Consider the following 14,478-nt stretch of genomic DNA (forward strand, 5'->3'; position numbering starts at 1 on the left):
AGTGAACAGATTTCACCCTTATCCCTAGCTTAAACTAGTAAGGATTAAACTTTTGAGATGATGATGATGATGATGATGATGATGATGATTCAGACTTCCCAAAGAGTGTATAGTAAGAGAGAGAGAGAGAGAGAGGGAGCACCATGCCAAAGTCCATAGTGTGACTACTTAGGCATGATTCTTGCTGTTACAAGAGCTAAGTACAATTTTAGTGTGTTACAACCTGTCCTTTAAGGATGTAACACACCTGTCCTTTAAGGATGTAACACCAGCAGGCTATACACATAAAGTTAAAGTCTTGAAAGAACTGTGTACTTGAAGCCAGTGCAACTTAAAGTAATTATAGCATGAGAACAAATACTTTGCTTACATCTGCCTATATCACTTTAGGTTAATCTTCAAGGAACATATTGTTACACTGAAAAGCAGATGACTAGGGGCAAAGCTATTCCTGAAATATCACATGTCACAGGGACTATAGGATGGAATCTGTATTGTAGAACTAAAAGTCACTCTTTGAACTGATTGGAAGTCAAAAAGCTATGATTAAATTACAATTTAAAAGCCTATGCCATGAAATCTGTAAAGGCAAAATGCTCTGTAGGATTAGATTAATTTTTGGAAAGTGCAGTCTGCCCAATTTAAATAGACAGCATTTGAAAAATCAAAAGAGAGCAATAAATTTGAACCATTTAATGTAACTATGAAAATGAAAATGGCCTTCAAATTGACTTTTGAAAAACTTCCTCTCCAGGGCCGAAGCTGTGAGCTTAATTACAACGATTGCTTGATACAGACCTGCCCTGCTGGGTTTCTCTGTGTGGATGAAATAAACAATATCACCTGTTTACCTGCAGCCCCTCAGAGGGGCCAAATCATCACTGAAATAGGAGTGTCCCCTACTGAGCCATTACAGAGAGGCCTCACACAACCCCGTTCAAGCCTCCAGACTTCTAACATCAATATTCCTCAAACTTCCACAGGTAAGAAAGTAAAAGTGTTGTGAATCAATGTCTGATGGATTCTGTGTGAAATCCTGTCCTTTCAGTGTATGCGGTTATTGTTTTCATTGATAAGGATTAATGTCTTCTGTTTCTATCTTCATTTCTTCCATTCAGTTTTTTTCCCCAGGCTCTCAATCCACTTTCTTTAACTAAGCACCTGTCTTGTCTTTGTGAGTTTGCAGGCCATTCCTTGTTTATTAGAACTCCTGATTGACCTGAGTGTTTTTGCTCTCAGGGACAATATTATCTCTCCAGCTCTTTGCCTACTCTGTGTCGAGAATAGCACCGTTCCATAACTTATGGTGTTTCTTATTCGAGCTTGGCTGGTATGTGCAATTTCATACACTTCACAATATGTCTCTGCCCCCACTGTTAGTACAATCCTCTTGTGACTGGAAGGCAGATCGTTGTGCTTTGCTCATGAGAACCTTGGCTTTCTTTTTCTAGCTCCTATCTTTTCTTCTGTGCATCTTTCCCCGTTCTCTTGATGTTTTTATACATAAGGATGCCTGTAACAAGCTCCTCAAGGTTTTGCACGTTTCCACTTTTCTTCCCCACTTCTTTGTGTCTCAGATAAAAAAAAAGAATCCGCTAGCTTGGAAACCATTAAAAATGGAATAGTATCATAAATGCAGTGGCCTATTTTGAGTGTCACATGACTGAGGCCATTCATTTAACTACAGCTAATCCAAACACTGTGCCATTGTATACTGGACCTCAAAATGTAGGCTTTATTTTCTCTTTTGCCTGATCCTTTCTGGTCTTTTTCATTTTTTTTTAAGCTAAGTAATATTTCTTCTTGATGTAGATAAGCAAATTGAATGTGATGCAATTAGTAAATATAATTATCTTTGTAACTTTTCCTGCTGATCATGTCAGCCCTTGAAGTTCTCAATGGCACCGATCTGTAATTTATTCTTTTTTATATTGATTCTCAGGAACAATTTGATTTAGCAAATTTAATACATCTCTTCCAAGCAATGCTATTTGTTCTGGCTACAGCCCTCACAATGTGAATAATGTGAGGGTTTGCATTTAGTCAGCTCTTGAGGTCACTAAAATCTTTCTTACACTTTTATTAAGAATATGATTTACGGAGTTGTAGTTGTCTGCGGTGGGATGCCTGGGTGAGAATTAATGGTTTTCAGGTAGCAATGCAATTTGCTGCTGATCCAGCCTAGGGCCAAAGTTGTTCATTTTTTATTTTCTTTTAACTTTCCCCCCCTTACTTTTTATCCTCTAAAGGTCTGCAAAAGACAGGCTTTCTCAGCCGTGGGATTCTTGCAACCTCTAGCATGGCTAAATTAATGTCCAGCATATCATTTGAAGGCTTTGAACTAGGATCATTAACCACCGACCGTGAGTCCTCGTCATCATTCTCACCAGCTTCCTCAGCAGACATTCTCACTTCACAGTCGTTGGGCTTTGCGGGCCTATTCTCAACAAGAACAAAGTCCGACCTAACAGCTGTACCATGGGTGATGATGGATAGTTCTGGAGATTTAACACTAAGCTTGCTCTCACAAGATGAGTATGATATGACCTCATTTATCACAGACTCCTTAATGACAGCTCCTGTTCCCTCTGTGCGAAGTTTGTCAGTAGGAAACCACAAGACTCTTGCTTTATCTGCCACAGACATGAGTTCAGTAATTAGTAGGATACCAGAGATCAAGACTGAATTAAATAGTCACTCATTATTTTCCCCTAGATTCCAGTCTACGACTCCAGCAATCATATGTTCCATTCCTTCGAGGTTGCCTCTAGTGACCGCTAGAGAGCAATCAGCTGCTTCCCTAATATCGATAGGCAAGGACTGGATTTTGCCAAAGCCCTCGGCGAAGTTTGTTTTGCCCACAGAAGCTAGTAGTTTAGAAAAGATAGAGTGCTTTAGCTTATTCGTTGTGCAGGAATCCAAAAGGAAAACATCCCATCTCAATGAATATCTGAATATTAGTGTTTCATCCTTCAACGAGGAGCTCACAGACCTCCAACCAGAACCTGCAGGCCATTTAAGTAAATTAAACCAAACATGTGCAAGGAGTTCCACAGCTGACAGAAAACTCTCAAATCAATGCTCAGAGCAGGCTTTGCATAGCCAAAAGTCCCCACTTTATGAAGCAGACTGGATGAACTCAATGATATTAACCAACTGGTACACATTATTGAAATCTACTACTCTTAGTTCCCATCATCCATTGGTTTCAGCTTGTGAAATGACCTCATCAGTAAAGTTTACAGAAGTGTCTTCCTCCTATCCTACTGAAAGAAGCAGAGATAAGTTCATCATGGAAGAATATGTTCTAACTAGAGCCTTACAGGAACTAAGCACTGAGTTCTCATGTGTTCATTCGGATTGTGTAGCAACTGTCCTTTCTCAAACCATCCATTTAGAGCCATCTTTTTCAACCATCACAGCCTCTCAAGGAGCATACATGTTTTTGACAAGGAAATTAACTGATGTGGAACAGCTGGCTGCCATACATTTTCTTCAGCTACTGGACTACACACCACATGATCCAATTAAGGAAATACCTCAGTTAATGACTCAGGAGGAAGACACATCCTTAGATTTTCATTCAAGTGTTGTTCTTCAAGAAGAAAATGACAGCCGTGTTACATATCATTCTGCTTATTCCACATCACACAAACCAATCAATTCAGAGGGGATTCTTGATTTGCATCTCAAGCATGCAGGCATTTCACAGACAGACGCAGTGGCTGGTTTTCTTGACAGGCATTCATTATCAGCATTTTATATTGATATTGTATCCCATTCAGTATTATCTGACCAGCCACTCCCTACACAAACTGATACTGCGAAAACTTCAGTGCCACAGTCCTCATTATTTCCTGATGAAAACCAGGCTTTTGATTCTGCCTTAACAGTGATAGACAGTACATCGCAGCAGTATTTGAGATGGACTCATGATACTATTGGAGAACATGCAACAAGTTTAAACATCCCTTTATCACAGTCACACAGCATGTCAGCAGTGGCTTCAACCTTTTCCCCTTACCAGCTGACATTGTCTGGTGAGTTTTTGACTTCTGCTCAATAGATGTTTTGATGCCTGAAGGTTTATGGATATCTGTTTGTTTGACTGGGCGATTAATATGGGAGTGTGTATATTAAACAGACTTGAAAAATCAGGTCATATTTAACAAAATGGTATTCTGAGTAATCAAAGGAGTTGTTGGTTACAAATTGTTGATAGGGCTGGGTGCAAAATTTGCTCTGTAGTTTCCCCCCCCCACCCCGGATTCACTTGGTTTGTACCTCCCTGAGGTTTTAAAAATATCCTGAAATGAATGGAAATACTCATTTCCAGAATGGGATAGATCATCATAGCTCACAGAAGACAGTTCCGCTCACCTGTTGGTATTGGGATGCTATTTGAAAATGTGGCTTAGTGATTAAGTCATGCTTACTTCCTTAGATGTGGAAAGGCTTGACTGCTTACTACCTAGTAGGCTTAAAAAATTGGCCCTGCTCAGAGAAGGGATGCATCCCCAAGACCTTTACCAGATAGAAATTCAGATCTTGGGCTGAAAATGGTTCCCCACTCCTGCTTTGAAGCAAGAATTATTGTTTTTATACGTTAGATAATGGGTTAGGTCCAGAAGTGCTGTTCCACAAATTGAAGGGCTCAGTTTGCAGGTGACTTGAATCTAAAGGAGGCTCCTGTTCTGCTAAGTGGGTGTTTCCATAGGTGAAATGGGAGGGAGGTGATTTTCACCCATCTCCCCTTTCCCCTGCAGGCCCCAGTGCCACCTCCCATGCTGTTCTGGAGGGTCCCCCAACCCCCCAGAGCAGATTTTCAGGGACACAGGGGGCTGCATGGTGGAAGGGGAATCAGAAAAAATCACCTCTCCTCACCCCCTTCCTATTCACAGGAGTAGGAGTCCCATCCAGTGTGCAGTGTCTGTGCAACTCCAGATCCAAAGCATTGCAAATAGTTTTGTGGGGGAGGGAATCATATGTGTGTGTGTGTGGAAGATAGGTAGAATAACAACAGGGTCATTTGAAAAAAATAGTGCTTTACACAGACACACATATGCTGCTATTTTTCACTTTGCTCAAATACTATTCCCTTTTAAAAAATAATTCCCCAAAAAAGCCTTTACCCCATTACGTTGTTTTTTGTTTGTTTGTTTTTAAAATCTTGTATAGCAGTAGATGTGTTTCAGCCTTTATTTTAATGTACCAGTAATGTATTTAAAAATATTCTGGGCAGACATTTATAAGGGATGCCTTAGCTTCATTGACACCTTTGCTTTCTAATACGGGTTTATCACATGGCTTTTTGTGTCAGCTGCATTCACTAGAGCTGCTATCACACTCTTTAGTACTTTAAGCCTTGTCTTTATCACTGCTGCCAGATACGTCATTATTATTCATCTCCTGGTATTTAATTTCGTTTCCAGGAGCCACGGCCATGTGCTTATTTCAAAGCAAGTCTCGTTACCTCTGCTTCATTGGCATTTAAATCCATTAATGGCTGAGATCGGTAGGCAGCTTTCTGCCACACAGGCGAGGAGCTCTCTTCGAGCTTGGCTGGGGCTTCTGGATTTCATCTTTGTAAAGTTAGGTTATGACCTAAATGCAGAAGGTTTACAGACCTCACTTGGAGCAGTCAACCTCCTCAGTGATATAGTGAAGAGCTGCCATAGCAAAGAAGAAAGCGCCAGCCTAGCATGCTTTTACTTTGATTTAGGGATGAACTGCTGCCCCCAAAAGCCTTTTTGATGGGCTGTAACTTTGAAGCAGACATTCACACTTCTATTGCTTCATCCTAAGTCTCTCTCAGTTTGACAAAGGACACACATGTATAAAACTAGCTGACTTCCTTCTCACCCATGGTCATTACAAAAATAGTGATCATAATCTGATACATTATTTACCCATTTCAAATACAGTCAACCGTCCCTTAGGAAATCACCCACTTACAGTACTTAGTTGAATTGTGTCTTCCCCCTACACAGGTATGGCTACATTCACAATTCACGTTCACAGGAATCTTAAATAAAATCGCCATGTCCATGTTGCTGAACATCAGATTACGCATATTTCTGACCATTTCAGAGGTCATCTGGATACATTTTTATGCAGCCTTTGCATATTAATATACATTTTTAAGGATGTGGGATTTTTAAACATGATGCTCTCTGATTACACATTAAAGTATTTTTGTTGTTGTTGATTAAGGACAGGTACAATTTAAAGGCAGTATCCAATGGTGCCCTTGTGCCATCTTTCCCCTTCCAGAAATGAGTTTCCACTCGTTTCGGAGCTTGTCCCCAGCAGAGGCTGCACACAGACCAGTGGATACAACTGGCCAAAGTCCATCTGAGGAGCTGTTGGATGTAGCAATTGCACCATCAGGGGCCACTGGCATGCCCGTGGAAAACTCAGCAGGCATTGATGCCCCACTGGCAGCATTCCAACAGTGCGTGTGAAATGGGGCAAGTATGCCATCTGGCATAGTTAATACACTCTGATTGACCGCAATGACCAGTTTAAAAATAAATATATAAATCCGCTGTTCTACCTCCCACCCTAGTGAGCCAGCTGGGCTTAGGGAAGTAGTAGCAACATGTCTGCTACAGAATCTTCACCATCACAACCTCTACTGCCATAGGTGGGCTGTTTTGGTCCCAAGGAAGAGCCCACAAAGCAGAGTGAGTTAAGGGGAGGCAGCAGCAAGGACAACTCCTGTTTTATTTATTTATTCATTTATTGATTTGGCTTGATTTGTACCCCACTTTTCTACAAAGGAAGTGGCTTACAAACATAGGAACTTTTTTTTTTTTAAAAAAAAAAGCATAACCCCCCCCCCCCCCGATTAAAACAGTAATAAAACAACTCCATTTAAAACACAATTGAAACACAACAATAATGAAATAAAAACAGCACCCAACCCAATAGACTTTCTTACATGCTGAAGGCCTATTTGAATAAAAAGGACTTTGCCAGCTGGTAGAAGGAAAGCAGAGAGGAAGTCAACCTAAGGAGTTCTACAAACTGGGAGCAGCCTTGATATCCAGAACAACTTCTCAGGCAAGCGGAAGGCCTACAAGTGGCAGGCCTCTAGCCTGGAGTCTAATGTTCTTTCAAATTTCCAAGAGCTCATGCTGATAGTACTTCCTCTGTTGGCTCACTGGCTCCATGGATTCTGACATCTTTGGGGATGAGTGTGCTGGTCCTCTGCTGGACTTGTGCTTGGCAAATGCAGTCTCTTATCCAGCCTCACTGCTCTTAGGGGTCTCCAGCTCAGGAGTTTCTGGGGGTCTCTGGCATTTGGGGCTTGGAGGTCTCTAGTTCAGTGATGGTGCTTGAGCCTATTGTGTCCTTCATCACCACTGGTCCCTCAGCCTCTCTGTCTGTGCTCAACTTGTTGCTGGACTTTGGGGTCATTGCGTTAGAATTGCGTGCCAATTAACTTCTCTTTTCTTAGATCAGGAGTGTGGGCCTCCACATGCAACTTCCATCAGCCCTAAGCAGCATAGGTAATGGTGCTGCAATTCAACAACATCTGGAGGACAACCCATTCCCCAGCCGTGTCTTGGAGAATGCTCTTCCTCCCATTTATGCAACTCAGAATCTGCATGTGGTAGTGCTTCAATTATGTGTGGATAGAGATAGATGGATGGATAGCTCCATTGCTTGTATTTATTTAACACGTTTCTTTTTAATTAGGCCTTTGCGCCTTCTTATTTTGGCAGCTATAGGTTTTACTGTTTTATATTAACTGTTATGCCATTTTGCTGTTTTTATGCTCTGATCTTCTTAGGGATGAAGAGTGGGATATTTTTTAAAAATTGAATAAATATATAGATAAATCTCTCTCTCTCTCTTTCTCTCTCTCTCTCTCTCTCTCTCTCTCACACACACACACACACACTCCTGCTGCTGACTTTTATATGCCTAAAATACACCATTGTTCAAAGTCGTTTCAGCACTTCACATAATCGAACCCATGATAAGACATCATCATCAAACATAGCACAAAATACTAAAATGAGCAACAAGCTATGTCAAAGAATGCATCCCATGTTATTTTGTCAGTGGCATGGAAACTAGGGGTGTGCACGGACCCCCCGATCCGCTTCTCTTCCAGATCCGCAACTTCCGGATCAGGAATGCTCCGCTCCGCCTATAGTCCGCTCCGCTTCACTGCGAAGCGCCGGATCCGGATCGGAGCTCCGCTTTTCCCCCCCATAGGCTTGCATTGAAATCCAAAAAAGTCTACAGCTTTTTTTCTGTTAAAGTTAGAAACCTCAAATTTGGCACCATGACACCTCATGCACGTATACACACGCAAGCCAAGACTCAAGCCAATCCAAGCCTCCCCTGATTTTGGGGGATTTTTTGAAAATCGGACACCCCATTTTCAGACATGGACTGTTCTCCGACATTTTGACAGATAAAAACTTGGAAGCAGGCACCCTCACAGATGCCATCTAGATCCACATTTATGACAAGTTTCAAGCACATCCCATCATCCCCTGATTTTTGGCGGGGCTTTAACCTTTTAACTCACCCCAAATCAAGTCCCATGCTAGAACTACGTCAATTTTCACATTAGAAACCTCATGTTTGGCACCATGACACCTCATGGACATATACACACGCATGCCAAGACTCAAGCCAATCCAAGCCTCCCCTGATTTTTGGGGAATTTTTGAAAACCGGACCCCCCAGTATCTTAGGGATTTAAAGCTGCAGACAGCTCATTGGGGCCATTTCAAAGGAAATCCCAACATGCCATGAATTGGGGAGTAGATAAACCTATATGAATCTTCTTCCACACTTGAAAAATTGATTTGGAACTTCCAAAAGTCTAAGTGAACGCAGGAAGGACTTATCCCCTGAGTCACAGCAAGACACACACAAACCATCCCTGCGAGGCGGGCAGGGGAGGAGGGAGGGAAGGCAGGCAGGCAGCAGACATTTCTGGGGGCACAAGGAAGTGAGCCAAGGATGGCTTGTTCCTTTCTAAGCCAGCAGTAACGCATTGCAAGCCAACCCTGCGAGGCAGGTGCAAGGAGTGAGCAAAGGATAGCTTGTTTCTTTCTAAGCCAGCAGTAACACATTGCAAACCATCCCTGCGAGACGGTCACAGAGAAGGAGGACAGGCGGGCAGAGAGCCAGGCAGAGATACGCCATAGATCTAGTATGGGGGAGTCAGTCCCGGCAGATGCCCCACCACGGACTTGCCCGTTTGATTTTCACAGCAGGAGAGGCGGCCTGCTTACTGGTGCCAGCCTGAGCCTTCCCTTGACCACCACTGCTTTCAGCATGCCTAGCCAGACGTGCGCCTGCTCCCTCTTCTCATGATGATAATAATATAATACTACTACTAATACTACTACTAATATATATTTGGGGAAATGGGACAAGTGTGTATGCTTTGCCCAAACTTGATTTGAAATGCTCAAACTCTATTGGCTTTTTTGCACTTCACAAGCAGTGCACACAGCACACTCACACAATAACACACAGTCACACACACAGTCCAAGTAACACACATACACACACACACACACACAGAGAGAGAGAGAGAGAGAGAGAGAGAGAGAGAGAGAGAGAGAGAGAGAATAATATTTTTTGGGTATTTTTTTGTATTTTTTTATATATAGAAGAAAGAAGGAAGATGAAACACAGTCAGGCTTTAAGAGGGGGAAGGGGGGGAACCAACCAACCAGACACTCCAAAAATTAAAAATAAAGTTTATATAAAATCAAAGTAAGGGAAAAACACAGAGCAAACTAAGCAAACAGTCAGAAACAAGCAAACAAACGCACACACAACCCAAGCTAAATCCTAATCTAATCTCCTCCAACTCCAAACACAGCAGCAGCACCTAAACTAACTCCTCTCTCCATGAACGCCAACCCACAAAGAGACAGAAAGGAGAAAGCTCTCAGGGTGGCTCTGCCTTAGTCCCCCCTCCAACGCTGGGATTGGAGGATGCTTCATGAGGTGATCAATTCTCATCAGGATTGGGAGCTGAATCTGCCTGTCATCGCTAAAAAAAAACCCGCCGCTTTTACCCTCTCCCGCTTTTTTTACGTATTTTTTAAAAAATACATAGCAAGCGAACCGCACCACACAGAGAGCTGAGAGTAGGCTCAAAATGACCCCCAGCCACGACTCTCTAAGCACAAGAAGTTTCAGAAAGATAGCTTAAAAAACAACACAGTTATCCCCTATTCTTTCCCACAATGCAATCCTATGGGCGAAATTATCCAAAATGGCGGGCGGATCGCTCCACGAAAAGAGAAGCACTTCTCCTATGGCCGCTTCTCTTCACCATGCTTCTAAGGGTCCGCGGTCCGCTTCTACTCTGCCTCTGGGCAAGGCGGAGCAGGCCAATTAGCTTCTGATTCTCCGATTCTAATCAGAGCGGAGCACATCCCTAATGGAAACTGCTAGTGGAATGGGTTTCCTTCCACCACCACCTCTTAGCAGCCCTCCATGTGCCACCTCCAAATCTGCTCCAAAGGATTGGGGGAGCTTCTAAAACAGATTTGGTGGAGTACAGGGGTAGAAGAAAACAGAGAAGTGGAGTTTTGTGAGCAGACTCCAGATCTCGCAATATTGGATGCAAGCCAAAGTGTTGCTGTTGTTGTTTTCTGTTTTTTAACTGGGAAAATTGAAATATATGCAATGTTTACTTTCTTCTGTGGCCAAAAAATATTTTACCACTTTAAGAACATGAAGTGGATTGTCTATAATGTAGCCCATAAAATTATACTGTTTGATATATCTATGAGCTGCATAAATGGCTTAGTTTTTATTTAAACAATAATTACAAATATAGTTGATATTGGAGATGTAGAAGCAAGCAGCTCCGGAAGATGAAAAGGATCTGAGAGTTGTAGATTCATCAGTGGAGGCTGGTGGCTCTGATTTCAGTGGGCCCATAAATCCATCCTGGGTTTCAGTGAGAACCAGCCAGTACACTAAAGGTGCTATTCAACATGCTGAACCTATGTTGGGGATAGGTTTCAGCATCTTGGGTAGCTGCTTTAGAGTTCTGGCTGGTTCTGTCTGAAACCCAGAATGGAGTCATATCCTCACCGAAATCAGAGCCACCAGCCGCCACTGCATGAACCAGAGGGGCCCTGCTGTTGGCCCTGCTTCCAGTGTCATGAGGCTCCACAGCCCTGCCTTGGGATGTCCGCACAATGCATGTGGATATCTAAATAGGAGAAGCCTACACGGCCTGGAACCCTGCATGATCAGGGTTCCTGATGGCACGGAAGCCTATGTGCACAGAGGGCTACGTGTGTAGGCTTCACCCAATGAACCCATCTGCACTAAGTGTATGGGGAATGGGGGGAAGCATATGACATCAACAGCAGGTCTAGTGGGGTAGCACTTCTGCCCCTTCAATGTACAGAGCTTCCGTCATAGAGCTAAGACGTAAAGGGAGAAAATTTAGAGAAATGCTGGAGGAGACAGGAGATGCTTTTCTAGGGTAGGGAGAACCAGTGATTTTCAAGCTCGCCAAAAATCTCCAGTTTCAAGCTTATTTTGCCTCACTCCCGGTTTCATTTTCAAACTTTTCTTTTCTTTTTTGCTCGTTCAAACAGGGAAAGCGCTCATTTTGTCCAGGGAAAATGTGCATTTCTGTTCATATTCCCTCCCATTAATTAAATTGTAAAATGCACATTTTAAAATGAGTATTATTATTATTATTATTACTAAAAATCACATATTTCAAATGCAATCACAATTTTCGTGAATTTACGGACATTTCGTGAAAAACATTCTGCTGCTTACACTAGTCTTTGAGATTGTGAACATGAGATCTTTGAGATGAGATGCGGACATAAATGAAACTCTCATATACCCCTACAAATTTCCAAAGCGGATTGGCTACTTAGGCCCATGAGCTCATCAAGCACATGTGGAGCCTTCATAAAAAGTGAGAGGAGGAATAGGACTCAGTACCTATTGATCTATTAGTTCGCTCACTTGTTAGAATGACAATATGATATAGGGCGGAATACAAGTGTTTTAATAAATAAATAAATGTCCTCACATCCATATTCATTTTATTATTTACTTTTAATCACTAGATACAAAGTTACCTTACATTCCGCCGTAAAATTAGATCACTTTACAACAGAACTATTCTGCTTTAATGATTCGCTCGTGCTCTCTCTCTCCGTATATATATATAGAGAGAGAGAGAGAGAGAGAGAGAGAGAGAGTATATATTTCATTGAACAGAACACAGAGTAAAGCACATCCAGATGGCACAGCCTTGTGAAAACATTTTATCTACCACACCTCAAGTATCTGTTCAAATATTTAAAGTGCTTATTTGGATTGTTTCTCTCTCTGGTGCTAGAGTTATATTAAATATTTCCCTCTGATCAAGGTTAACAAGAGAGTTCTTGAACTATGTTCAGCACCAGCACAGGCATGTGATGATAGAAATAGTTCTTATATTAATTTTCTTAAGGACAATGACTCATGTTAAGGGGGGGAAACAAAATTCAATTAATGAATTACTAATAATGATGGCAATTTTATGGCAATAAGCTAGGACTGAAAACGGGTGGGAGCATTCTTAAACCCGAGGCTTGCATTGCCTCAGGGTAATTTCTCAGGGGCTGCAAGCCAATGGTGGGTGGAATCAAAGCTAAAAGCGGGTGAGGCCGCATCTGTCCCCCCTTCTTTTTCACTTCCCCATCTCTCTCTCTCTCTCTCTCTCTCTCTCTCTCTCTCTCTCTCACACACACACACACACACACACACACACACACCATTCAACTATTTAATTATCCATTCATTCTTTCTCACATACTCCATAGCGCCATTCCTCCATTCATACACACACATCCCGTTTCTTTTAATGCACCACACAGTTGTCTTCCTGTTGTACGTTCATCAGATGAATACTCCTGGTACAAAATCATTCCCAAATGTTGATTCATAGCATTATAATGAATGCTACTCATTGAAGCGCCAGCTGCTAAGGCAAACATATTTATTCTCAGGAATGCAGCCTGTATAATTAAGATAATGGATTGGATCCAGAATTAGAATGGATCCATTGGGCAGTATCCAATGTGATGGGAGTACTGACATAAATGAAGCTGTGCTAGCGTAAGCTGGTGTGAAGGATTTTCTGGAGAATCCTGCTGCATTACCCAATGCTACTGGTGTTGTGCTAGAGTTCATCCTTACACTAGTGCAACGTAATTTACATTAGCACGCATGTTGCACATTGAAATTAGTGGGGTTTAGGCTTCAATTAGTTGTGACTAACTTGTTCCATTGATTTCAATACATCTACTGAGCATGACTAAGGGCACAATCCTATCCAGATAGTCTCTAGCCTCTGAAATCAGATGTTGCCAACTATCCTATGCAGCACGGCTGGAGCACGGACAAGAGGAGATGGGTTATTTTGCATGTGTAGGTGCAGCTTTGGGGAGGGACAGAGAAGGGACCCGGAGACTCTCCCAAAGCAGCATCCACAGTATCCCCCCCCCCCTCTCCATCCTGGGATCGCCACCTTTTTGCCCTCTCTGCACTCTGTTTCTGAGCATGGAGATGGAGCCGGTGCAGCAAAACCCTCCCCCATTTTCTGGTTTCCTTTTCCATCTGACCCTGTCTCTTTGGCCTACTGAACATACTCAGTTATTATTAGGATAGCATTTCTGGATGGCTCAAACGGAGGAAATGCATCACCAAAACAGGACGAAAAAGGACACGATATGCATAAGTTTGAGATATGCTAATTTATATATGTACATGCAAATTTTGCTATTCTTTAAATAGAACAAAACACATCTCACCAAACTGTGCTTGCTCAGTCACCTGTCCAAATGCTAACAAATAACAGGTAACTTTAAGGCTACTGCTCTCCCTTCTTAAATTTCTTTAACTTTTAATCGGTCTAGGATGGAATAGCCTGTCTTCAAATAGAGGACAGACACCCAGCAGCCCTCCATCCTGTCCTTTCTCACCCCCCTCACCCCCTGCTGTCCTCTGTCCTTTTCTTGGCTAGGGACATATTTATCTCTCCCCACCCCAACTCTTTTGGGCTAGCTATCCCCTCCTTCCAAAGTGCAATCCTGCCCTTGTCTCCTCAAAAGTAAGCCTCTTGGATTTCACTAGGGCTTACTTCCAGGAAAGTGGCTACAAGATTGCAGGCTTATCCAGCCGCAAGTTTATTTATGGCCATTTACACCCCGTTCTAACTTCTCCGATTCTGCGTTAATTCACCCCTGCGTATTTGTGGAGGGAACTTTTATCTTTTACTTTGCTGATGCACAGCTTCAGTATATAAAAATAGAGATCTGCTGTGTTCCCTGTTCACTCTAATGGGGGGAAATTGTGTGTGTGGGGGGTGCTCTCATAGGGAGAGATCAGTTTACAAACTCATATATTTCGGTGTATATGGGAGTCCGCCAAGAAAGTAGAAACTACTCTCTTGACTGAAGGTGG

General features: G+C 42.4%; 1 protein-coding gene across 1 annotated transcript in view; it reads left to right on the forward strand.

Moving 5' to 3' along the window:
- Nucleotides 1-14,478, forward strand: part of LOC134398220 (protein eyes shut homolog) — a 614,610-nt gene that overhangs the window by 229,219 nt on the left and 370,913 nt on the right. Inside the window, exons 18-19 of the mRNA XM_063125472.1 lie at nucleotides 755-983; nucleotides 2,250-4,040. Of these exons, the coding sequence (XP_062981542.1) occupies nucleotides 755-983; nucleotides 2,250-4,040 (2,020 nt within the window). The remainder of the gene's footprint in view (nucleotides 1-754; nucleotides 984-2,249; nucleotides 4,041-14,478) is intronic.

This window comes from Elgaria multicarinata, chromosome 4, assembly GCF_023053635.1.
Source record: "Elgaria multicarinata webbii isolate HBS135686 ecotype San Diego chromosome 4, rElgMul1.1.pri, whole genome shotgun sequence".
NCBI classification, from domain to species: domain Eukaryota; kingdom Metazoa; phylum Chordata; class Lepidosauria; order Squamata; family Anguidae; genus Elgaria; species Elgaria multicarinata.